The sequence below is a fragment of the Oryctolagus cuniculus genome, chromosome 7 (assembly GCF_964237555.1).
Source record: "Oryctolagus cuniculus chromosome 7, mOryCun1.1, whole genome shotgun sequence".
NCBI lineage: Eukaryota > Metazoa > Chordata > Mammalia > Lagomorpha > Leporidae > Oryctolagus > Oryctolagus cuniculus.
Window position 1 is genome coordinate 107,069,559 of NC_091438.1, and position 26,945 is coordinate 107,096,503.

Below are 26,945 nucleotides of genomic sequence, written 5' to 3' on the forward strand. Positions count from 1 at the left end.
GCATATATGTCAGGTGACAATATTCAAGGAGCTCTTCTGATTCATAAACTTGATCAAACCACAAACCTTTCAGAAACCAATATGAAATATTAGAGTCTAACAAAAATTAGCTAAAGGAAAAGACAATGAAGAGTTCTATTAAATACATCTCAAAAAATTGTTTAAAAAATATAAGAGGAGTGGTCATTTGGCTTAGCATTTAAGAGGTCACTTGGGGCACCAGCAGTGTGATACAGCAGGTTAAGCCACAGCCTGCAGTACCAGCATCCCTTATATACTTGAGTCTGAGTCTGGGTGCTATACTTCCCATCCAGCTCCCTGCTAATGTGCCTGGGAAAAGCAGAGGAGGATGGCCCAAGTCCTTGGGCCCCTGCACCTACGTGAGAGACCTGGAAGAAGCTCCTGTCTCCTGGCTTTCGTTTGAGCCAGCCCCAGCCATTGCAGCCATTTGGGAAGTAAAACAGCAGATAGAAGATCTCTCTCTCTCTGTGTGTGTCTCTATCTCTCTCTTTCTCACTTTCTGTAACTCTGTCTTTCAAATGAATAAATATATCTTTTAAACAAAGGTGGAGAGAGTGATCACTTGGGACATCCACATCTCAAATCAGAGTGTCTACCTCTATTTTCAGTTTCCTGTTAACATGCAAATTGGGAGGTATTAGTGATGGCCCAAATAGTTGGCTTCCTGCCAACCACATGGGAGACCTGACTCCTGGCTTTGGCCTGGCTCAGCTCTGGCTGTTGAACCAGTAGATCAGAGCCTTCTCTCTGTGCTAACAAAATCTTTAAAATATAAAAGATAATGTGTTATTTCTGTTTGATAGTCCCTGTGGTATAGTTTTTTGGAAAACTATAATAGCAGAGCTCATCTCAACAGTAGGATACAGATAGCTGCAATGAAAAAGATCATATGCACAACAAGGAATACTAGCAGGGAAGGTTATAAGAGCCCCTTTGTAGTCAAGTAGCAACAGAGAGATCAGAACTGGTCAGCACACAGGTAACAGTTGCCAAAACCTTGGAACACAATCTAATTTAGATTTAGATTAGGAAAAACTTAAATATAAGACTCGTAACTATGAAACTACAGGAAGAAAACAAGAGAGAAAAGCTCCATGACATTGATGAAGGCAATGGTTTTCTGGATATGAGCTGAAAAGCACAGCAACAAAAATAAAAGTAGACAAACATGATCACGTCAACCTAGAAGGCGTCACAGCACAGGAAACAATCAACAGAGTAAAGAGACAAGCTACAGGGGAAAGTATCTGCAAACAATATGAGGGGATATCAAAAGGTTTGTGGATGAAATGGAATTAAAAGATAAATATAAAATGTATAAAGCTAATTTCTCAACATAATCTCCATTAAGCTAAAGACATTTTTGTACTTTGGGGAGTGATGATAGCAGCCATTTCGTTCATTCCTAAAAACCTGAATGCCCTGGGAATTTAACCATGTCAATGCAATCTTCTTCCAAGTACTAACCGAGGAAAAATGGATGTCCTTTGAAAGATTTCTTAAGATTAGGAAACAAAAGCCAGAAGGAGTCAAATCAGAACTGTAAGGAGCATGCCTAATGACTTCCCACTGAAATTCTCATAGAATTGCTCTTGTTTGATGAAAGGAATGGGCAGAAGCATTGTCGGGATGGAGAAGAACTCTCTGGGGAAATTTTCCCAAGGTATTTCTGATAAAGCTTTGGCTTACTTTCTCAAAACATTCTCACAATTTGGCCTTCCAGAAAGTCACCAAGAAAAATACTTGGGCATCACAAAAATTTGTTGCCATCATTTTTGCTTCTGGCTAGTGTGCTTTGGCTTTGCCTTGATCTCTTCCATCTCTGGGTAGCCATTTCTTTGTGCTGTTCTTCAGTATCATACTGGTAAATCCATATTTAGCTCCTGTTCCAACGCTTTGAAGGAATGCATAAGTACCTCGGTCCCCTTTGTATACATTTTCCACTGAAGGCTTCACTTGTGTCTTCAGCTAATCTAGGCGCAAAATTTTTGGTACCTATTTGGTAGAAAGTTTGATTACTATTTCTTCTGCTAATCATTGATCTGATCTTCTTCAAATAGGGCACAAATATGATTCGTTTTTCTCTTAGAAGTTGATGTGGGTGGTCTGCTTCTGCAGGCTTCTACAACATTGTCTTGTTCCTTCTTAAAATAAATTATATTTTTGTTAATTATCAATTTCTTTGGAGCATCGTTCTCATAAACTTTTTGGAAAGTGTAAGTGACTTTTCAACATTTTCCCACCCAAGCTTCACCATAAATTGGAGTTTGTTCTCGCTCAGCATCAACAGAACTTAAGTTGCTGTAACAGAGGCTGTTTTCAAATCAATGTCTTATCTTTCTCAGTTTCTTAAACTAGATCCTGTTTAACCATGTGATGACAAATTAGTATGAATTTATTTTGGTGCAAAACAAAATTTGAAGTCCACGCGTTGTTTTTTCAAAACATACCTTTTCCATGAATTTTTGAAGACCCTGTACATCTGATAAAGAGTTACTATTCAAACTCAAAGTTCAAAATAGCAAATAAGACAAATCACCTGGCAAATCACCTGAATAACCAATTCTCAAAAGAAGACATTCAAATCCCAAGCAGTTCTATGAAAAACTGCTCAACTTCACTAATTGTCAAAGGAATGCAAATCAAAACCACAATGAGGTTTTACCTCACTCCTGAAAGAATGACTGTTATCAAACTGGGGGAGGTTTGACAATGGGTACCAAAACACAGCCAGGAGACAGTACCAAGTTCTGGTGCTCTGCAGTATGATGGGATGACAATAGTTCATGATAATACTTTATATTCTGTATAAAGAAATGGAACTGAGGAGTTAGTAAGCTTCAAACAGAAATAAAAGATAAGGAAATGGAAAGCTTAATTGCCTTCTCTGATCACTTAACGTTGTGAATAGGTGTTGAAACATTACACTGTACCAAATAAAAAGTGTGTAAGTATGATGTGTTAACCAAAATTTAAAATAAAATACTTTTAAAAGAATGACTTACAAAAAGACAAAAGATAATAAGTGTTGGTGAGGATGTGGAGAAAAAGGGAGCCCTGTGTACTGTATGGGATGTAAATTAGTGCAGCAATTATGGACAGCATTCTGGAAGATCCTCAAAATATTAATACTATAACTACCACTACACAATCTGACAATTCTACTACTAGGTGTATATCCAAAGGAAATGCAATCAGTTTATCAAACAGGTACCTGTACTTTTATGTTTACCACAGTACTATTTACAATAGCCAAGATTTGGAATCAACTTGAGTGTCCATCCGTGAATGAATGGATAAAGAAAACACAGTGTATGTAAACAACAGAATAGTATTCAGCCATGAAAAAGAAAGAAATGATACCATTTGTGACAACATGGAAAAACCTGGGGGACATCAAGTTAAGTGACATAAACCAGGCACAAAAAGACAAATACCACATGTTTTTACTCATACGTGGAATTTTAAAAAGTTGATCTCATAGAAGTAGAGTAGAATGGTGATTACTAGAGGACAGGATTGTTGGTGGAGGGGAAATGTTGGTCAAAGGATACATATTTATGCTGAGATAGGAGGGATAAGTTTAAGAGACTGGCACAGCAAGGTGAATGAGCTGTGTTTTTAAAAAAATGTTCAGAAATAAGTTGTTGGGTGTTCTCACCACTGAAATGGTAACTAGGGGGATGACTGCATCTGTTAACTAGCTAGACTTAACCACACCACACTGCATATAGACTTAAAAACACTATGTTGCAAATAATAAACACACTGTTTTCTATGTCAACTTTTTTTAAATAAAATAAATTTAAAAGAAAAATTAGAAACAGGATAAATAATAAATTAAGTTTCACTGTTCAAAAAAGTAATGGTCAACATGTAGATGATTAAAAACAAAAACTTCTATGGGTCACAGCTGTTGAACACGAGGCATTAAAGGAACATTTAATGCTTTCTCTTGAGTATATTCCCTCCATGGGAATGAAGACAGACTAGTATACATCTAATTTCTAATAGCATTGTTGAGATATATTCAAGGTGGAAATTTCCAGTGTAATCACCACCCCTTTATAATATCCCCTTATAGCATCATATTTGTTAATAGTTTGTCAGGATTATAATAGTGAATAGTATTTAAAATGGCATCTCCTTTTTCATCTGACACTAAGCTTATTGTGTGTCATGGTCATTTATTTTAAATATTATCATCTAATATAGAAAATAAAGATGTTTGTTATTATCTAATTTGCTTACAATTGAGTAATGCTGCATTTTCTTTTTGTTTTTAACTTTTATTTAATGAATATAAATTTCCAAAGTACAGCTTATGGATTACAATGGCTCCCCCCCCATAACTTCCTTCCCACCCGCCAATGCTGCATTTCCTAAAAACAACTAAAATATTTAAATGTTAATAGGTCTTGTTTCTAAGTATATTGGATCAATGTTGTGTGTGCATAAATTTTAGTATTGCAAAAAGAAGATAAAGTTAAAAACAAATAATGGTAAGTGAAAAAATATTTGCAAACATAATGAATTGTTAAGGGTTATTTTCTTAACTTATTTTTTAAGGAATATAAGTTTCACTAGTACAACTTTAGGAATATAGTTATTCTTCCCACAATATCAGCCCTCCCACCCACATTCCCACCTCTCCTCCTCCTCCCTTCCCCCCTTCCCAGTTCCAACAGAACTATTGATATTAGCGCAGAGGCTATGAATTCAAAGGAATGAGGCCCGAAGTGAGCTAGACAGGGTCTAGAACTAAAGACAGTCATTACTGGAGGACCTAAGAAAGGTGATAAGCCACGAATAAGTAGTCCAATTAAGAGGCAAATAGAAACTGACAGAAGGGGGCCTGATAATAATCTGGTGGGCTTTAAGGCATTGTCAGTTATAAGGCCCCGACCTATCCATCTCTTCACATGGAGTACATCCTAAGGGAGGTCTGAACCTCCCCTTGGGAAGGCTCCCTGTTGCCTTCCATTACCTAGCTGGCCAGGGAAGAGAGCTGGCCAGATGAAGGCAGGTGGCATATCTAACAGGAAGTTTACAGTTCTGCTGGCAGTTGCTGACCCTACTTGGCCAACCTCTCAGAAGTGGTGGTTACTTTGGAAGCTGAGATGAGTGAGGGCTTTTCAGCTTAGAGCCAGCAAGGTCTGTGGCTCTGACCTATAGTCCTTCGACTCCAGGGTAGTTCCATTTCAGTGACCAAACTCTTGGCTGGCAGAGCTGCCAGGGCACTTCATAATCTGACTTCTGCCAAAACCCTGGCTTTCCATATAAATCAATGCAGTGGACTGGCCTGTTGGGTCTCCTTGACGGCAGATCACTGTACAAAGTAGCCATTAATTGGCCTGCCACCTAACTTTACATTGCTTCTGATGCCTGGCTTTCTTTACCTCCTGGTTTTTGTTAAAGCAGACAAGAGGATGTAAAGTCAGGGGGGAGGAGGTGCTCAAGTCCCATCTCTAATTTTCAGTGGCCTAAACTAGAAGTCTATAGTCACAGGCAGGTATGGTAGTGGTTTTCTGTGAGGTAGACAATGCCCATGAGGAAAGCTATGTCCTCATTTTAAAGCTTTCCCTTCCTTTGGTCTGAAAGGAAGGTTTTGCCCGTTTACTGTGTCCATGGTTAGGTATATCTAGCCATGAGATCATAATTTAAGCTCTCACTCTGGCTATGCTATCATTACATAAAATGTTAGTCATCCCTTTTATAAGATCCAAAAATCAAACTGTACATCCTGGAGAGTCCTTCAGTATGAATTCAGTTTACAATATTGAAGAGAATATAGAAATGGGGGAAAAAGTCAAGCTTCCCAGATCACTTTTTGACAATAACAATATCAAATGAAAACTTATGAAAATATTTACCAATACCTTCTATAAATTTTAAGAATACATGTATTTAGAAACATCCCTTAAATCTCTAACACAGTTTAGCATGTTTAACCAGCAAACTAAAGCACAAAAATGTAAAAATATTTTTAGCTTCTTTCTACCAACAAATTTCAATTTTTTTGAATTTGCTGAAACTTGCTTTATGGCCTAGTATGTGGTCAATCTTAGAGAAAGTTCCATGCACTTCTGAGAATTCTGCAACTGTAGGAAGAAAAGTTCTGTAGATATCTGTTAGGTTCATTAAGTCTATATTGTCAATTAAATCTGCTGTTTCCTTGTTGATTTTCTGTCTGGTTGATCTGTCCATTGCTAAAAGTAGAGTATTGAAGTCTCCCATTACTATTGTATTGGAGTGTAAGCCTCCCTTTAAATCTCTTAATATTTCTTTTAAATAGCCAGGTGCCCTGTAATTTGGTACACATACATTTATAATAGTTACATCTTCCTGCTGAATTGATCCCTTAATTATTACGTAGTGCCCTTCTTTGTTTCTTTTAACAGTTTTTGTGTTAAAGTCTATTTTATCTGTTATTTGGATGGCTACACCAGCTCTTTTTTAGTTTCTGTTAGTATGGAATATTTTTTTCCATCCTTTCACTTTCAATCTGCGTGCATCTTTGTTGGTGAGATGTGTTTCTTATAGACAGCAAAAAGATGGGTTTTGTTTTTTAATCCATTAAGCCAGTCTGTGTCTTTTAACTGGAGAGTTGAGTCCATTTACATTCAAGGTGACTATTAATAAGTAACGACTTGGCCCTGCCATTTTTCTAAATATATTGCCATTTTTTACTTTGAATTTTCTTTGAACTTTGAGAGATTTTCTTCCTTTACCTTCTTTCATAGAGATGACCATGTTTCTGTGTTTCCTTGTGAAACACATCCTTAAGCATCTTTTGTAGGGCTGGACAGGTGGTTACGAATTCTTTCATTTCTGTTTGTTATGGAAGGTCTTTATTTGACCTTCATTCACAAATGAAAGCTTTGCAAGGTATAATATTTTGTGTTGACAGGTTTTTTGCTCTTAAGACTTGGACTATATCTTGCCATTCTCTCCTAGCCTATAGAATTTCTGGTAAGAAATTCACTGTGTGTGCAATTGGAGATCCTCTTAAAGTAATCTGGCATTTCTCTTGTGCACATTTTAGAATCTTCTCTTTATGTTTTATTGTGGTGAGTTTGATTACAATGTGTCATGGTGAAGATCTTCTCTGGTCATGTCTATTAGGAGTTCTATGTGCTTCCTATACTTGGATGTCCCTTTCTTTCTCCAAACTGGGAAAGTTTTCTGTTATTATTTCACTAAAAAGGCTTTCTAATAATTTCTCTCTTTCCATGCCTTCAGGAAATCGTAGAACCCATATGTTGGGTCATTTTGCAGTATCCTATAGATTCCACATAGTGTTTTTTAGTTTTCTAATTTCTCTTCTTGTCTTTGGTTTGACTGTTTACTTTCATTTGCTTTGTCTTCTAAGTCTGATATTCTTTCTTCTGCTTCACCAATTCTGCTTCTAAGGCTCTCCAGTGCATTTATATTTGTTCTATTGAATTCTTCATTTCATTTTGATTTCTCTTTAAGATCTCAATTTCATGGGATTTTCTTTCATGTCCTGTACGAATTTCAGTAGTTCATGCATTTGTTTCTGATTACTTCTATGTAATCTTGTGATCAATTTTTTGAATTCCACCTCTCCCATTTCTTCTATGTCATCATCTTCACAATCTAGTATTGAAGTGTAGTGTTATTTTGGGGGTGTCATGTTGTCTTCCTTGTTCTTGTTTCTTGAATTGGTGTGTTTGTTGTTCGGCGTTTGTGGAGATACTCATTGTTTTTTGCTGTTGTTGTTGTTATGGTGGCTTTTATCTTTGTATGTACTGTAGATACGTGGAATGTCTGTTTTCAGTAAATATTTAGAGGCTTGTAGTGGGTGTGGCCAGGGAGCTCTGTTCAGTTCTCCAGGGTTAAGGGCATGCCTAAGGTAACACACCCAGGTTTGGCATGGTAAATCTTCTCTCTTTCTTTTTTAATCAGAAGGACATTTATTCTGCTCAGCTGAGCTTCTCTCCTCAAAGGAGACCAATGCCTAAGTGCTTGCCCTAGTGGATATAATATTCATCCACTCTGTCCCATGGATCACACAAAGAATCTGTTCAGTCCTCAGTGTAAGTTCAGATTCCCTAGCAATGTCTCTCACCGGGTAACCAGGAACCCTGGACCTTGTGGAGACTCCTACTGTGACTGCCCAAAGTCCCAGCCACACCATGAGTCCTCCCACACACCCTCAGTTTTTTTCACAGTCCCAGTACAGAAGACTCACACAGTCACAGGCTCTTAGCCCCTGTTAATTCTCCCCACCAGAGTCAGGAGTCCCCATTAAGGTGGTTGCTGGGTATGGACACAAGCTGGTGCAGCTGTTACATATGTCCAAAATGGCACCTGCTCTATTGGCTTGTTACAGGATGCTCTTGTAAAGTGATCAAGGAGAGAGAAACGTGTCCTTCCTTTTTTTTTTTTCTCCTCTAATTTGGCAGGAACACTATTCCCCATGGAGCTCCAAGCCAGGTTCCCTCTAGGATCTTACTGCAGCTTTATCGCCAATGGTTTGAGCTGCTGTGGTCTGGTCTTAACTCACTTTCCAACTCTGGTGCGTAGGCTCTCAGCTGCTGGAGTCCCAAGCTGTGGGCATCCATACCTTCTACTAAGGTCCACTGTGTCCCTCTAATTTTGGTAGAATTTCCTCTGCCATTTTCTCCCTAACTCTTCCCTGAGACTACACTCTCTCCACTTTGTTTAAACTGTCTTCTCCTGGACTAGAGCAGTAAGCACTCTCCCTACTCTGTCATCTTGGAACCATCCCATTAAGGCATATGATGGTTCATTTTCTGTGTCAGCTTGACTGAGCCCACAGAATACCCAGACATGTGATCAAACATTATTCCATTTGACTGTGAGGTTCTTGCTGGATGAAATCAACATTTGAATTGCTAGACCAATGAAAGAAGACTGCCCTCCTTAATAAAATGCAACTCATCCAATCAACTGAAGACACAAATACAACAACAGATAAGAGAGAGTGATCCTGCCTGACGGCCTCGAGCAGCCTTTCCTTGGTCTTGAGGATGCTAGCATTCAGACTAGAACTTAGATTATCAGCTCTCCTGGTTTTCACACCTTTCAACTTGTACTGGAACCACACCATTGGCTCCCTTGGGTCTCCACTTGCTGACTACAGATCTTGGGACTTTGCATCCTTCATAATTGTATGAGCCAATTCCTCATAATAAATCTCTTTATACACATACGTTTTATTAGATCTTTTTATAGGGCTAAATATATATTACATTTTAGAAATTTCTAAATTTCAACTAAGGCCAATAAAAAGTAGTAAAAAATTATCAATGTATATGAACTAGAAAATTGTATCAGCGATATAAATGGCCTAGAAACTGCTCAACATTATAAATAATCAAATAAATGAAACTGAAATTAGCTGCCATATATTTCTTTTCTGAAAGGAAAAAAAGTTAAAGGAATGATAATATGCTTCTTTGGCAGAAATGTAATAGGACAGCATTCTTTTGTACCCATATTCGTGATGGGACAACAAATGGTACAATGCTCTGTGGAGGAGCTATCACAGTATCAAATTGGAAAATGTGTGTACTACTCAACATGTAAATTCCTCTTCAGGAATTAACATAAAGAAATATGCTTCCAAATAAAGATACAGATATATGGATTTCAATGTACTATTATTGCTAAAGAAAAGAATTTACTGATCCAAAATTGATCAAATAAATTAAGATACACTCATATACAGGATTGTCACAAGACCATTAAATTGACAAGCACATTGGTAAAAGCTGATAAGAAAAACAGTTGTGATAAGCTGAAAACCTGCTGCATGGGAAAGGAAACATGCAGAACAAAATGCAGACCAATTCTATTTTTGCAATTATGAGAACAAGAGAGAGGGAGAGACACAGGGGGAGAGAGAGAAAGAGAGAAAGAGAGAGAGAGAGAGAGAGAGAATGTGTGTCTGTTAAAATCCCAGAGGAATACACAATTAGGTTGTTTTCAGGAGGTAAGGAAGACTTTAATTTTCCCATTTATACTTTCGTTTAGTTTGCAAGTTTAATTATGAGCATATATATGAGCATTACATAAGAGCATTAAAATAGCAAACTTACCCCATTGTAACAAAATCATGCAGAATTTTTGATAAATCATCTTACTTCAGATATGTGCACCTGAAAAACAGTAAGTCAAAAACATATATATATATACACAAAAAAAACCTCATATACACAATCTGTGGAAAACATTAAAGGAAAAGGTTCTCAAAGAAGTTTTTACATTTTAATTCTTTGCAAGAGTCTGCATCAATATCAGAGAAGCATCCCACATTGAACTATAAGTTATAATTTACTCCTGAGAACAATCTATATGTAGTACATAGTTAAACTATAAGCCAAATAATTTTTAAAAATGCAGAGTTCCTTTTTGCCATAGAAATCAAGACAGGAATTATAGGATAGGTTCAATTTAACTAATGTATTCAAAATGCTGATTAAATAGGTAACAGCTAATCCAATATCATTAATATCACAAACTTCAATTTTTTCATGCTCAGTGCTTAACTTTCTCTTATTTTTTGAAGCTTTTATCATCACTGTGATACCACAAAGCCAAATGGTTATAGCAGAGGTAATTATGGCACATTTCTTATCACTAATGGGAGAAATTTTTCAGAATTCTTTTGGAAACCCATTGTTCATTTGTAGATGAGGTAATATTCACAAAGGAGAGTTAAAAGTAATTGACAGGAAGTCTGAGGGCTTAATAATGGTATATACAAATGATAGGAGAGACTGCAGAGACAGGCTTTCCCATGAATTCTACTCACCTTGAAATATATCACACAGAAGATTCCATGTACTAGCACATCACTAATTAGAATGGTAATAAACCTTTTAATATGTTGGGCTTGGACTTGTAATGAAAACATGACTTTGATGTTTCAGTCTTTTTGATGATCTCATAGAGCTAGGGATTCAGTTCACTGAATGTCAGTAATTCAAGATTTTTGCTTAAAGCCCTGAATTGGTTGTTAGGAGTCCACTAACAAGCTCTTGGACTTTGATTTCAACATAATAGACTTCAGGGTTTGCATCTACAAATCAGAACTTTAGGTGATCTCTACAATCCCTTTCAAAGTGTCTATGAGTCTGAGAGATTTTATTTTAAAATAGAAATCACACTTTTATCCCCAAAAATATTATAAAACATTCAGTGAGAAATATGTCATAAGAGCATTAAAATATCAACCTATATCTGAGAAATGGCAACATGTGATGAGTGATAGAAAAACTGTTTATTTTACAGTTTACATTTCCTTAGGAAGAAAGTATGCAAATACAAACAGTTCATAGTCTGATGCATTTGCTTTTCAGACTTTAATCAATTTTCATCAGAATTTTGGTTTGATATATACCAACATAACAATGTTTGTTTAGATTCTAGAAATCAAGTTCAGTGTTTGTAAACCTCAAGATCTAATCATGTTGAATGTGAGCAAATTCCTCACTATTTCTTTTGTTACCTGCTTATGATATTAAATGTTCTCATCAAATAAACCCAAGGGCAACTTTCAAAATTAGGAAATGTCACAGATACAACACATCACTGAATTAAGTGTTTTAATTAAATTTAGGACTAGTAATTCAGCCCAAAAATCTATTTGACTCACTTTTTTTTTAACTTTTATTTAGTAAATATAAATTTCCAAAGTACATTTTATGGATTACAATGGCTTTTTCCCCTCCATAACTTCCTCCCACCTGCAACCCTCCCAACTACCGCTCCCTTTCCCATTCCATTCACATCAAGATTCATTTTCTTTTTTTTTATTTTCTTTTTTTTATTTTTTATTTTTTGACAGGCAGAGTGGACAGTGAGAGAGAGAGAGAGAAAGGTCTTCCTTTGCCGTTGGTTCACCCTCCAAAGGCCGCCGCAGCTGGCGCGCTGCTACCGGCGCACCACACTGATCCGAAGCCAGGAGCCAGGTGCTTCTCCTGGTCTCCCATGCGGGTGCAGGGCACAAGCACTTGGGCCATCCTCCACTGCACTCCCTGGCCACAGCAGAGAGCTGGCCTGGGAAAGGGGCAACCGGGACAGAATCCAGTGCCCCGACCGGGACTAGAACCCGGTGTGCAGGCGCCGCCAGGTGGAGGATTAGCCTAGTGAGCCGCAGCGCCGGCCAAGATTCATTTTTAATTTTCTTTATATACAGAAGATCAATTTAGTATATATTAAGTAAAGATTTCATCAGTTTGCACCCACACAGAACATAAAGTGTAAAATACTGTTTCAGTACTAGTTATAGCATTAATTCACACTGAACAACACATTAAGGACAGAGATCCTACATGAGGAGTAAGTGCACAGTGACTTAACAAATTGTTGACTTAACAAATTGACACTCTTGTTTAAGGCATCAGTAATCACCCGAGGCTCTTGTCATGAGTTTTCAAGGCTATGGAAGCCTTTTGAGTTTGCTGACTCTGATCATATTTGGACAAGGTCATAGTCAAAGTGGAAGTTCTCTCCTCCCTTCAGAGAAAAGTACCTCCTTTTTTGATGGCCCGTTCTTTCTACTGGGATATCACTCACAGAGATCTATCATTTAGGTTTTTGTTTTGTTTTGTTTTTTTGTTTTGTTTTTGCCAGAGTGTCTTAGCTTTCCATGCCTAAAATACTCTCATGGGATCTTCAGCCAGATCCAAACGCCTTAAGGGCTGATTCTGAGGCCAGAGTGCTGTTTAGGATATCTGCCATTCTATGAGTCTGCTGTTATTTGACTCACTTTTAACTCAACTGATCTGCTGAGTTTAATAACCAAATAGGTAAGTTGTTTTCCTTACATACAATAAACATTCCTATCTTTAATGCAAAACACAAGCTATTCTGATGGTTTGAATCTTGCAGTAAATTTCTTTCCTATATAGCAAAGGAGCAATCACAAATGTGAAAAGAATACCAGCATTACCTTTAAGACAATGTGAAAGGTGGCTTCTCACATAGATTCAATGAGAGAAATGTCCTAAATTGTACAGAAAAGAATATTAGGAGAGCCTCAAAAACATGAAAAAGAATGACAGAAATTTAAAACTGTAATAAAATGTCAAGCAAAGGGAAAACTAATGGAAGAGTGACAAAGTAAGTTAAATATGCAAAATACCATTAAGTTGAATATGCTTCCTAAGCATGGGTAATTAATGTGTTCTAAACATTCTTATGGTCAGATATATTCACAGAGAATATAAGCACTTTGCTGGAGGAGTGGGAGGAGTAAAAATAATTCAAACACTAAGAACACTAAGAAATGTTCCCTGGAGAGCTTCTTCAGTGGTTAACATTCTCACAAACATCCTAACAGTACCAGAGTTTCAAGGGAATTTCAAAACTCAGTCATTTCTTGCCCCATATACTGCCAATCACTGCTCTAATCACCATCAATTTTTCCTTGGACTATGAGAAGACTCTCCCAACTGATCTCCTTGCTTCTGCCCTTGTTCCTCAATTCATCTATTCTCAACACAGCAATCAGATTAATCTTGTTAATGCATACATAGAGCATGTCTCTCTCAGAACACTATGGCAACTCCCTTGTCACATAGAGCAAACATCCAAGTCCTGGGTAAGACCTCAAGGTCCTGGGTCCCAATAGCCTCTCTGACCTCATCAGCCACTATTTTCCCTTTTGTTCAAGTCAGCTTCTCCAAGGAGCCTTCCCTGGCCATCCTAACTAAAATGTTTATGTTTTCCCAACTGTGATATGTCATACTTGCTGTTTTACTTAAATTTTTTCTCCTTGTTACTTAACTAATGGGAATAGCACTTTTATTTTTCTTGTGTATTGTCTATAACCCCTTAGTAGAAATGTAAACATCATTGGATCAAAGGATGTTCGTTTTTTTTCTTTCATCATTATGTCCTTCACACATAAGCCCATCTCTCAGATAGCAGGTACTTCATATACATTAAGAGAGTGAATGAAGAAGTGAATGAATGAATGAACAAAAGGAAGGACAGGACTTTCTCTTGAAATGTCTCCTAATAAGGGCTGCATTACAAGACAAACTGAGTAAAAGCAATCTTTTAAAAAACGATTCAAATATTATCCAAATTCAGCTTTTTGAAAGTCTGGCTTTATAACAAGAACTTGAGAACGGTGATTGTTATCCATTTTTTGGAACATGAACTTCATTGTATATTTGGCAACAGAAGTCTATCAATTGCCAGGAAAAAATCCACGCAGATAAAATTATGGTTCACCATTTCAAGGAGTGAGCCAACCCTCTGAAATTTGGCCCAAACTCCCAGGTTAAGAGTTCCTGAATTTTCACAAATGCAGTGCACCTTCCTCAGGCAATCACCCATAAGAATAGCTCCATAAATTGAACCACTGATGGACACAAAACTGTCCATTTGATATAATATTCTCTGACAATCCCCTGGAAAGTAGGTGTCAATTCTTACAGGTTGCTGTAACAAAGTACTATAAACTGAATGGTTCATAAGCATTCCTCCTGGATGGTGCTTTCTACCCATAGCCTTACACAGAAGAAGGGGTGGTCAGGTTCCATTGGGCCTCTTTTCTAAGAACACTAATGCCATTTGTGAGGGTTACACCCTTATTGAAGAACCAAAGTGACATTATTTTAAAACAAACAAACAGGCCGGCGCCGCGGCTCACTGGGCTGGTCCTCCACCTTGTGGCGCTGGCACACCGGGTTCTGGTCCCGATCAGGGCGCCGGATTCTGTCCCGGTTGCCCCTCTTCCAGGCCAGCTCTCTGCTGTGGCCCGGGAGTGCAGTGGAGGATGGCCCAGGTGCTTGGGCCCTGCACCCCATGGGAGACCAGGAAAAGCACCTGGCTCCTGGCTCCTGCCATCGGATCAGTGCAGTGCACCGGCCGCAGCGCGCCGGCCGCGGCAGCCATTGGAGGGTGAACCAACGGCAAAGGAGGACCTTTCTCTCTGTCTCTCTCTCTCTCACTGTCCACTCTGCCTGTCCAAAAAAAAAAAAAAAAAAAAAAAGCAGCCTCTGTTTCCCATAGTAGACCCGAGTCCTTGTAAAAGCAGGCATTCCGGCATTCCAGAAATATCAAAGCTTACCACAGTAGAGATTGCTAAACAAAGTAACTCCCTGCACCCAAAGCTTTCATGTTGTATGTAACTCTTTTTTCCTGCTGATGTAGCCCTTTTTTCCTTTAAAAGCTCTCCCTAACAAAGACCAGGGCCTCACTCCTTCCTCCACTGTGCTGGTTGGTTGGATGGGGTCCCTGTTGTGGCTTGCACTCCCGAATAAACCTTGCTTTTGCAGTTCAGTGTGATCGACTCTCTGGGGGTCTCTGCGGGGATCTAACAATCTGGGCACAACATATTGACCTAGTCACTCCTGAAGACCCCATCTTTTAACACTATTGCATTGATTACTAGGGTTCAATCTCTGTTTTTTTTTTTTTTTTTTTAAGATTTATTTATTTATTTGAAAGGCAGAGTTACACAGAGAGAGAAAGAAAGCCAAAGAGAGAAGTCTTCCATCTGCTGGTTCACTCCCCAATTGGCCGCAATGGCCAGAGCTGTGCTGATCTGAAGCCAGGAGCCAGGAGCCAGGAGCCAGGAGCTTCTTCTGGGTCTCCCATGTGTGTGCAGGGGCTCATGCGCTTGGACCATCTTCTGCTGCCTTCCCAGGCCATAGCAGAGAGCTGGATCGAAAGTGGAGCAGCCAGGTCTCAAACTGGTGCCCATAAGGGATGCTGGCACTGCAGGCAGTAGCTTAACCTGCTACACAACAGTGCTGGCCTCCAACATCTGAATTTTAGGGCAACACAAAAATTCAGAAAATAAAAGCATTCTATATATGTTGCTGTGGATTCGTTCTGAGAGGAGGAGTGTGGTGGGGGCAAGAGGCACAGAGTCACCACACAGACCCCGGGAGTCAGGTGAAAGCAGACCAGAGGCAAGCAGCCCGCAGACTAGTTTATTTCAGTTGGTATAGCAGCTTATATAGCCAAGGCAGCCAATCCAGTCAAATGGTGGTCTATGCCCTAACCAATCACAACCTGTTGCCATGTGGTTTCTGAAGCCATCCAATCACAGCCTGTTGTCAGTCAGGCTCCATTGTCATGTGGTTTCCAAAGCCATTCAATCACAGCCTGTTGTCAGTCAGGATGTGGTTTCTGAAAGATCCAATCACAGCCTGTTTTCTCGCAGTTTCTGTTGCCAGCAGCAATCTTGGCATGGCCTTCTCATTCCAACATATATATAGACAGTTAAAAGAACCATGTGCCTTAGAAGTCATTCAAACAGAAGGTAGAATTTACATCTTATATTAAAAACTCAGATATTGGGGCCGGCGCTGAGGCGTAGCAGGTAAAGCCACTGCTTGCACTGCTGACATCCCATACGGGCCCTGGTTCGAGTCCTGGCTGCTCCACTTCCAACCCAGCTCTCTGCTAATGCCTGGGAAAGCAGTAGAAGATGGCCCAAGTCCTTGGGTCCCTGAACGCATGTGGGAGACTCAGAAGCAGCTCCTGGCTCCTGGCTTCGGATCGGTACAGCTCTGGCCATTGCAGCCATTTGGGTAGTAAAGCAGCGGATGAAAGACTCTCTCTGTCTCTTTCTCACTCTTTCTCTTTCTCTCTCATTCTTCCCTTCCCTTCCCTTCCCTGCCCTGCCCTTCCCTGCCCTTCCCTGCCCTTCCCTGCCCTTCCCTTTCCTTCCCTTCCCTTCCCTTCCCTTCTCTCTTCCTCTCTCTCTCTCTGCCTCTCTGTAACTTTGTCTTTCAAATAAATAAATAAATCTTTAAAAAAACTCAGATATATAACATGCAAATATAATCACTATCACCAATACTTAGAGTTGAGCTATGGTTAGGAAATGGTTAGTCATTCTCACTAGAAAAAAACTAAGGCTGCACTTTAAAAAACATTCATAGTTGCCAAAGTTCTCTATCTATCATGGCAGAAACATGATAGATTGCATGGGAACATTTTTAAAATGAATAAGCAAATGCCCATAATAACCATAATAAATCATCATAAGGCAAATATAATTGTAGATTGGGATAGCACAGGCCCACATGTCCACTTCCAAAGTAAACCAATTTACAACAGAACACTAAGGATACTGATCTCATAAACCACATGAAAGTAGGTAGGTGATATCTATTAAAAATAACTCTGAATAGGTAGGTTGCATGTGTCCAGGAATCTATCCATTTCTGATAGATTTCCCTGTTTGCTGGCATAAAAGTCCTTGTAGCAATTTCTGATGATTCTTTTTATTTCTGTGGTGTTTGTTGTTACATTTCCTTTTTCATCTCTGATTTTATTGATTTGGGTCTTTTCTTTTTTTAGTTAGTTGGGCCAGTGGGGTGTCAATTTTGTTTATTTTTTTAAAAAACCAGCTCCTAGTTTGGCTTATTTTTTGTAATGCTTTTCTGGATTCAATCCTGTTGATTTCTTCTTTGATTTTAATTATTTCTCTTCCTCTACTAGATTTGGGTCAGGTTGGCTACAGTTTTTCAAGATCCTTGAGATGCACTGAAAGCTTATTTATTTGGTGCCTTTCCAATTTCTTGATGTAGGCACCTATTGCTATATTTTTTTATTTTTTTAAATTTTTTTTATTTTTATTATTTGACAGGCAGAGTGGACAGTGAGAGAGAGACAGGGAGAAAGGTCTTCCTTTTGCCGTTGGTTCACCCTCCAATGGCCGCCAGGGCCGGCGTGCTGCGGCCAGCGCATCGCGCTGATCCAAAGCCAGGAGCCAGGTGCTTCTCCTGGTCTCCCATGGGGTGCAGGGCCCAAGGACTTGGGCCATCCTCCACTGCACTCCTGGTCCATAGCAGAGAGCTGGCCTGGAAGAGGGGCAACCGGGACAGAATCTGGCACCCTGACCACAGGTGGAGGATTAGCCTATTGAGCAGCGGTGCCAGCCACCTATTGCTATAAACTTTCCTCTTAACACTGCTTTTGCTGTATCCCATAAGATTTGATATGTTGTGCTGTTATCCTCATTTACTTCCAGAAAGTTTTTGATTTCTCTTTTGATTTCTTCTATGACCCAGTATTCATTCAGGAGCATGTTGTTCAGTCTCCATGTGTTTGCATATGCTCTAGGGATTCCTGAGTTGCTAATTTCCAACTTTATTCCACTGTGGTCTGAGAAGCTGCATGGTATGATTCTAATTCTTTTGAATTTGCTGAGACTTGCTTTATGGCCTAGTATGTGGTCAATCCTAGAGTAGGTTCCATGTACTGCTGAGAGGAATGTAAATTCTTTAAGTGTAGGATGAAAAGTTCTGTAAATATCTGTTAGATCCATTTGGGCTATAGTGTCGTTTAAATCTACTGTTTCCTTGTTGATCTTCTGTCCGATTGATCTATTTCTGAGAGTGGAGTATTGAAGTCCCCCAGTACTATTGTATTGGAGTCTAAGTCTCCCTTTAAGTCCCTTAACATATTTTTTAAATAAACCGGTGCCCTGTAATTAGGTGCACATACATTGATAATCATTATATCTTCCTGTTGAATTGATCCCTTTATCATTATATAGTGACCCTCTTTGCTCTCTCTTAACAGTTTTTGTGTTAAAGTTTATTTTGTCTGATATTAAGATGGCTACACCCGCTCTTTTTTCACTTCTGTTGGCATGGAATATCTTTTTCTAGTCTTTCACTTTCAGTCTGCATGCATCTTTGCTGGGAAGATGTGTTTCTTGTAAGCAGCAAATAGATGGGTAATTAACACACAATTATTCTTAGGTGTTTAAATTTAACTGAAAAGTATCTCTATTAAATATAAGAGTGGGAATAAGAGAGGGAGGAGATGCACAATTTGGGACATGCTGAAGCTGACTTGCCCCAAATGGTAGAGTTAGAAATATGCCAGGGGATTCCAATTCAATTCCATCAAGGTGGCATGTACCAATGCCATCTCACTAGTCCAAGTGATCAATTTCAGTTCACAATTTATCATACTGATAGGTCTAAGAGTCAAAGGGATCACATAAACAAGATTAGTGTCTGTTAATACTTACTGATAAAATAAAAAAGGGACAGAACGATCCAACATGGGAAGCGAGATACACAGCAGACTAATAGACTGGCAGATGTCCTAAACAGCACTCTGGCCTCAGAATCAGTCCTTAAGGCATTTGGATATGGCTGAAGAGCCCATGAGAGTATTTTAGGCATGGAAAGCCAAGACACTCTGGCAAAAAAAAAAAAAAAAAAAAAAAAAAAAAAAAAAAAAAAAAAACAAACAACTAAATGATAGATCTCTGTAAGTGAGATACCAGTGGAAAGAATGGGCCATCAAAGAAGGAGGTACCTTTCTCTGAAGGGAGGAGTGAACTTCCACTTTGACTATGACCTTGTCTAAATAAGATCGATGTCCACGAACTCAAAAGGCTTTCATAGCCTTGAAAACTCATGACAAGAGCCTAGGGAGATTACTGATGCCTTAAACAAGAGTATCAATTTGTTAAGTTAACAACAGGAGTCACTGTGCACTTACTCCTCATGTAGGATCTCTGTCCTTAATGTGTTGTTCAATGTGAATCAATGCTATAATTAGTACTGAAACAAACAGTATTTTACACTTTATGTTCTGTGTGGGTGCAAACTGTTGAAATCTTTACTTAATATATACTAAATTGATCTTCTGTATATAAAGATAATTGATGTGAATGGAATGGGAGAGGGAGCGGGAGTTGGGAGGGTTGCGGGTGGAAGGGAAGTTATGGGGGGAAAAGCCATTGTAATTCATAAGCTGTACTTTGGAAATTTATATTTACTAAATAAAAGTTAAATAAAATAACTCTGATTAGTGTTTTATTGGTAACCCTACTTTTCAGAAGTAATAACAAAGGAGTATATTGTGGCAATTCTTAAATTTACATAATTCACCACAGCTCATTTATACCATCATACCCCCTGAATCTTTCCTGAATCAGAATATGCAGGATTCTCCAGGTCTTGGTGTATTTCAATTGGATTCTTGAGGTTAACAAATTATTTGTATACTAACAGTGCATTTTGAAAAATGCTATATATCCTGTTTGTTGGTTTCCTATGTGAGAATCTGTTGTGACTATTTACAATAAAATAAATTTAACACTAAAAAAAGAATACATACCATGTTTCTCAGACATCTTAGACTTCTGAAAATGTGTGAATGTATTCTCTAGAACATAGTAAGGGTTTGTAATTATTTGTTGAATCAATTAATGCAGATAATACTTATCCCCCATGTTTATGAGAACACTTTATCAGCTATTTAGGAAGTTAGAAAGAGCAAGGGGCTGGCACTGTGGCATAGCAGGTGAGGCTGCCATTTGCAGTGCTGGCATCCCATATAGGCACTAGTTTGAATCCCAGCTGCTCCACTTCCAATCCTGCTCCCTGTTATGGCCTGGGAAAGCAGTGGAAGCTGACCCAAGTGCTTGTGCCCCTACACCTGTGTGGGAGACCCAAACAAACATTCTGGCTTTGGATCAGCACAGCTCCAGCCACTGCAGCCATCTGGGGAGTGAACCGGCGGGTGGAAGACTACCCTGTTTCCCTTTCTCTCTCTGCCTCTGCTTCTGCATCTCTGTAATTCTGCCTTTCAAATAAATAAATAAGTCTTTTAAAAAAAAAAGAGCGGGGAGAACCTATGTTGAAATACACAAACATCTGAAGAAATCTTTATAAAGTCTATAAAGACTCATTTGTAATCTGACCTAAATGATAATATGTCCATGATTTTTGCGTTTGCAAACAATAAGTCAATTTTCATTATATATAAAACACAGTAAGCATATTAATCATTACACTAACTTTTCATTTATTACTATAAACATCAAGCAAAAGTAAAGTCAAAGTCTATATTCTACTGAGTGATCATATTATGAATTTTCAGAAAAATCAGACTGTTAAATTCTTATATAAAGGATTAGTTGTATTATTTTGATCTATCAAATTCTACTTAAATATAAAGAGTGGTCTCAATCAGTGTTTAAGTGATGTATCAAAACAAAATCATTTACAACTTGCTCCAGGATCTCAAAAGTCTTGAAGCTTGTAAACAGCTTGTGAGTTAAGAAAGCAATTCTAGGGGGGCCAGCTTTGTAGCACAATGGGTTAAATGCTGCCCCCTTGACATCAGCATTCCATATGGGTGCTGGTTTGAGTCCTGGCTGCTCTAGTTCTGATCCAGCTCCCTGATAATGCACCTCGGAAAGCAGCAGCAGATTGCCCAAGTGCTTGGGGCCCTGCACCTGCCTGGCCCAGAACTTGTTCCAACAGCCATTCTGTGAGTGAACCAGTAGACTGAAGATCTCTCTCTCTCTCTCTCTCTCTCTCTCTCCACTCCCCACACCCATCTCTGTCTCTCCCTCTTTGTTCCTCCACCTTTCAAATAAATGTTTTAAATATTTTTTAAAAAATAAAGCAATTCTGCTTTCTACTTTGTACTTGTTGAATTCTTTGTTAAAGGGATCATTAAGCCTGTGACTAAAGTAAATTAAAAATATGTTATCACAAACTTTAAAAAAAGAAGGAAGGAAGAGAAAAGGAGGAGAGGGAGGGATGAGGAGATGGGGGGAATTATCATTATAATCAGAATTGTATCTATGCACCACATGAAATCTATTTAAGTAAATAAATAAATAGAAAGAAATTATGTGGGCCAGCGCCGCGGCTCACTAGGCTAATCCTCCACCTGGCGGTGCCGGCACACCGGGTTCTAGTCCTGGTTGGGGCGCCGGATTCTGTCCCGGTTGCCCCTCTTCCAGGCCAGCTCTCTGCTGTGGCCAAGGAGTGCAGTGGAGGATGGCCCAAGTCCTTGGGCCCTGCACCCCATGGGAGACCAGGAGAAGCACCTGGCTCCTGGCTTTGGATCAGCGCGATGCGCCGGCCACAGCGCACTGGCCACGGCGGCCATTGGAGGGTGAACCAACGGCAAAGGAAGACCTTTCTCTCTGTCTCTCTCTCTCACTGTCCACTCTTGACTGTCAAGAAAGAAAGAAAGAAAGAAAGAGAGAGAGAGAGAGAGAGAGAGAGAAGGAAGGAAGGAAGGAAGGAAGGAAGGAAGGAAGGAAGGAAGGAAAGAAAGAAAGAAAGAAAGAAAGAAAGAAAGAAAGAAAGAAAGAAAGAAAGAAAGAAAGAAAGAAAGAAAGAAAGAAAGAAAGAAAGAAAGATCATATGGAGTATTGTGGGGGCTCATGGGCTCTAGTAAATTAACTGAAAATAGTGTTCTAAAAAAATAAGATAGCAATTCTGACAAGTCTATTGCTTTGATGAGTGAGCTCAACGACCTCCATCTGCCACTGACTTTTGGATTTACTTTCTGTTGGAGCAGCAATTATCTCTCACTTAAGTAATACCTCTGAAGCATTTTATTTAAATATAAATGAAAGATGCTATTTAAGTGTCAAAATTTAATACAATAAATACAGCCTGATATATTTCTAGTAGCCTTGTCATTTTGAAAATTACTTCTATTTTGTCACTTATCACAAAAATTTTTCATGCTATTCCCATCTGCTAAAGATTTAAATTACTTTAAATACACACACACACACACACATATATATATACACATACACATCATCCTGGCATAAGTACAGGCCATTTTGAAAACACAATATTGGGGCCCACATTGTGACACAATGAGTTAAGCTACCCCCTGCAATGCTAGCATCCCATATGGGTGCCAGTTTGAGTCCCAGGTGCTCCTGATCCTGATCCCTGCTAATATGCCTAGGAAAGCAGCAGAGGATGGCCCATGTACATGTACTCCTGTACCCACAAGGGAAACCTGGAAGAAGTTCCTGGTTTCTGGCGTCAGCCTGGCCAAAACCTGGACATTACAGCATTTAGGGAGTGGATGGAAGATCTCACTTTCTCTCTCTCTTTCTCCCCTTCTCTCTGTAACTTTGTCTTTTAAATAAATAAATAAATCTTTTTTTTAAGATTTTTTATTTATTTATTTGATAGGTAGAGTTACAGACAGAGAGAGAGAGAGAGAGAGAGAGAGAGAGAGAAAGGTCTTCCTTCCATTGGTTTACTCCCCAAATGGCTGTAACGGCCGGAACTGGACCGATCCGAAGCCAGGAGCCAGGAGCTTCCTCCAGGTCTCCCATGCGGGTGCAGGAACCCAAGCACTTGGGCCACGCTCCACCGCTTTCCCAGGCCACAGCAGAGAGCTGGACTGGAAGAGCAGCAACCGGGACTAGAACTGGTGCCCATATGGGATGCCGGCGCTGCAGGCAGAGGAGTAAATCTGTTTTTAAAACACAATTTCAAGTACTTTAACTCCTGATATGACTCTGTGTGATCTTGTCACAAATTAATGCCTAAAAATTACAAAAGGATAAATTGTGAATTATAGATTTAGGTATCATAAATCCAGCAGAGCTGAGTCCAAGTAGGCATCCAACCAACAAAGTAAGTTAAAACCTATACATAAATTGATTTAACTATTAACTGAATATTTGATAAGAGGTCAATTACAGGTACTAAAAATATAAAATTAGTGCTGCTTCTGACAATTTACTCTGCCTCTGGTTTCTCAATTACACAATTTCCTCATCTCCAACCAGATTTTTGCAATGCCAGAACTGTCTGACCTCTTTCCTAGGAAGGGATCTATCCTCTCTAGGCACTTTTCTCAGGTTAACTTCCCTAAATCTAAATGTTTTATTATGATGCTGAGACAAGACCCTGGAAAATATCCCTGTTGAAATAAAAAACAGAGTAGATCCTCAGGTCCAGATTCAGGACATACTTGGACAGACTACACATGCTGCCCCTATCCTAAAGCACAAGGCAAGATTTCCTCATCAAAGTCAATTTCCCTTAAAACCAGAAGGCAAGTGGTGATTCCAAACTTTGATTAATAAATTTCTCATCGTGAAATCCTGGTTCCATTCCAGTCCCTGTAACATGCATATTTTGCCAGTTTTAAAGCAAAATGGTGAATGCCAAATGGTTCAGGAAGTCAGGGTTGTGAATGAGGCTACAACCTTGCCTTATGCAATTGTACAAAATCTGTACACTATCTTGGCCCAGATACATGGAGGCATCATTTAGGTCACAGTTCTACACCTGAAAGATGTTTTCTTCTATATACCCTTATACCTAGAATCTCAATATCTGTTTACCTTTGAATGGACTGATGCATCCTCAAATATGACTCAACAGTACACCTGGACAATCTTTCCTCAAGGCTTTGGGGATAGCCCTCATTTGTTTGGCAATCCACTTTGCCAAGGAACTTGGAGAGCTCAATTAAAGAGTGGAACTCATTTATAATATGTAGATGACAGCCTCATCTGCAGTCTAAGGAGGACTCAGATGAAAATACCATTATGGTCTCAATTTTTTTTTTAGGAAAATCAGGATGCAAAGTTTCCCCCAACCAAAGCTCATGTCTCTAAACAGGAAATAGCCTACTTGGGATACACCGAGACCTCGGGAAATTTTACTCTATTACTCAAGCAACAGGAAGCCATACTGCATGTGGCGCTGCCTCAGACAAAAACATAGCTAAGAACAATTCTGGGGATGGCAGGTTTATGCAGGTTATATATTCCATGACTTGGACTGATGGCCAACCTCCTGTATAAGGCATAAACAAATCCTGATACTGATCTACTCAGGTTGACAAGAAAACAAGAAGACTTTTGAAAGTCTAGGGGTATGCTGACAAAAGACCCTGCACCAGGGATTCCTAATTTAAACAGATCCTTCACAATCTTTGCAGTTGAAAGACAAGGAATAGACCTGGATGACTCACCCAGAAATAAGCTCCACTTCCAGGACTGTTCTAAATAGCTGGCCTCAGTGGCTGCAGATGGCCTGGATATTTGAGGGCAGTTACTGCTACACTTCTTGGAGAATAAACCACCAAGAAGTTCAAACTCCATATCAAATACAAAAGGCCCAGCAACAGGATTACAATAAAGATATCAATGGATGGTGGACTTTAGATCATAAATTAATGTTCCCAGTGGCCTCTCAGTGGAAAATTATCAAAGAAATTAATAACTCTTCCCATCTGGGAAGAGAGGCCTTAAATTAAATAGTTACTCATGTCTTTGAAAGAAAAGGAAAAGACCCAACCCTGACCCCTCTCTCTATAAAATAACACAGCAGTCACATCAACTCACCTCTCCTACTGACTTCCATACAAGGGAGAAAAACCTATCCTGGTAAGGATTAGCATATAAGACTTCATTAACATCCCCCATAAAATGGTCACAAATATTTATTTGTCCTCATTGATACATACACTGGATAGATAGAAGCTTTTCTGACCCAAAGAGAAAGGGCACAAGAAGTATCCAATGTACTGCTGAAAGAAATAATCCCACATTTTGGACTCCCAAGGTGCCTCCAGAGTGGCAACTGCCCTTCTTTGTCTCTCAACTCATCAGGGAGTCACCACTCAGATTCTCCTACAACTCCACGCCTCTTGGAGGCCCTAGTCCTCATGCAATGCTGAAAACTGCAACCATTATATTAAGACTCTGACAAAATAATGTCAAAAGACCTCCAAATCCTGGTTTAAGCCATTTCTTGCTGTCCTCCATAGGATGACGATAGCACTCAAGGCTATCTTAAAGCTCAGCCCTTTTAGGATGTTATCTGGGAGACCCTACCTCATCTCTGAAATCCTCTTTGATTCAGATACATAGTATCAACATAGGTCAGATAGAGAAGTCTCAGACAATGAGAACAAGAATGCCCACAAATTATAAATGACCAGCCAGCCTCTCCAGGAGATCTAGTCTTGTTAAAAACTTGGATACAGGGATCCCCCGGACAAATTACATCCTGAATGGAAAGGAAACTATCAGATGCTACTTACTATTATTACCTGTTACAGTCACATTACAAGGAATTTCTAGCTGGGTATGTCTGTCAATAATAAACCTCCGTCCTTTGAGTCTTAAAGGCACACCTAGAGTATAACTCTGTATACTCTTGTAAGCCAATTGAGGAACCTAAGTTTATCTTCAAAAAGCTAAAAAATACATAAAACTTTTGCTTTTGGCCGATGCCGCGGCTCAGTAGGCTAATCCCCCGCTTGCGGCACTGGCACACCGGGTTCTAGTCCCGGTTGGGGCGCCGGATTCTGTCCTGGTTGCCCCTCTTCCAGGCCAGCTCTCTGCTGTGGCCCGGGAGTGCAGTGGAGGATGGCCCAAGTGCTTGGGCCCTGCACCCGCATGGGAGACCAGGGGAAGCACCTGGCTCCTGGCTTCGGATCAGCGTGATGCGCTGGCCACAGCGCGCCAGCCGCGGCAGCCATTAGAGGGTAACCAACGGCAAAGGAAGACCTTTCTCTCTCTCTCTCTCTTTCTCACTGTCCACTCTGCCTGTCAAAAAAAAAAAAAAAAAAAACTTTCGCTTTTGCCATAAACTTATTCCTAAAGAGAAAGACACTCAGGCTATTATGCTTCCCAGCTGACATGATTTTCATACTTCTCCTGTCTTCTTGGAGTAATGGCCATAGGCAGGAAAATTCCCTGATAAAGCCCTCCACCATAATAGCAAGAGAAGAAAAATCTTAATACCATTAAGTCTGCCATAATGGCAAAATGAGAAAAATCTTCATAATACCATAAAGCCACTTTAAGAAACTCAGACCGCTGAGTAGACCCTAGGGCAACTAAAAGGTTCTTTAGATTCCCTAGCTAATGTGTTCATGGACAATCAACTAGCCCTAAATTACTTACCGTCAGAACGGTACAGAGTATGTGTGCACGGTGATTAATAAAATGTGCTGAATTTACACTGACAATAGTGGATTTGTGAAAGAGGGTTTCAAAAGGATTTATGATCAAGCCAAGTGACTCCACGATTTTAGGAAAGGGAAATCCCTCAGCTTCTACCATATGGGAAGTAGCAAAAAGTACTCTCCCTTCTCTGAAATGTTTCTTGCTCTTGCTCCTTTTTTGTCTTAACTGT

The 26,945-nt window shown here is 39.4% G+C and overlaps 1 protein-coding gene across 11 annotated transcripts in view; it reads right to left on the reverse strand.

Annotated features, from left to right (window-relative positions):
- Positions 1 to 26,945, reverse strand: part of LEPR (leptin receptor) — a 213,706-nt gene that overhangs the window by 94,396 nt on the left and 92,365 nt on the right. For 10 of the 11 annotated variants that reach the window (XM_070078340.1, XM_070078339.1, XM_070078338.1 and 7 more), the window contains one exon: positions 10,110 to 10,169. In XM_070078340.1, coding sequence (XP_069934441.1) covers positions 10,110 to 10,114 — 5 coding nt within the window. In that variant the 5' untranslated portion in view covers positions 10,115 to 10,169. Of the gene's footprint in view, positions 1 to 10,109; positions 10,170 to 12,967; positions 13,022 to 26,945 lie in introns of all 11 variants that reach the window. The other variant, XM_070078332.1, reaches the window with a different exon arrangement.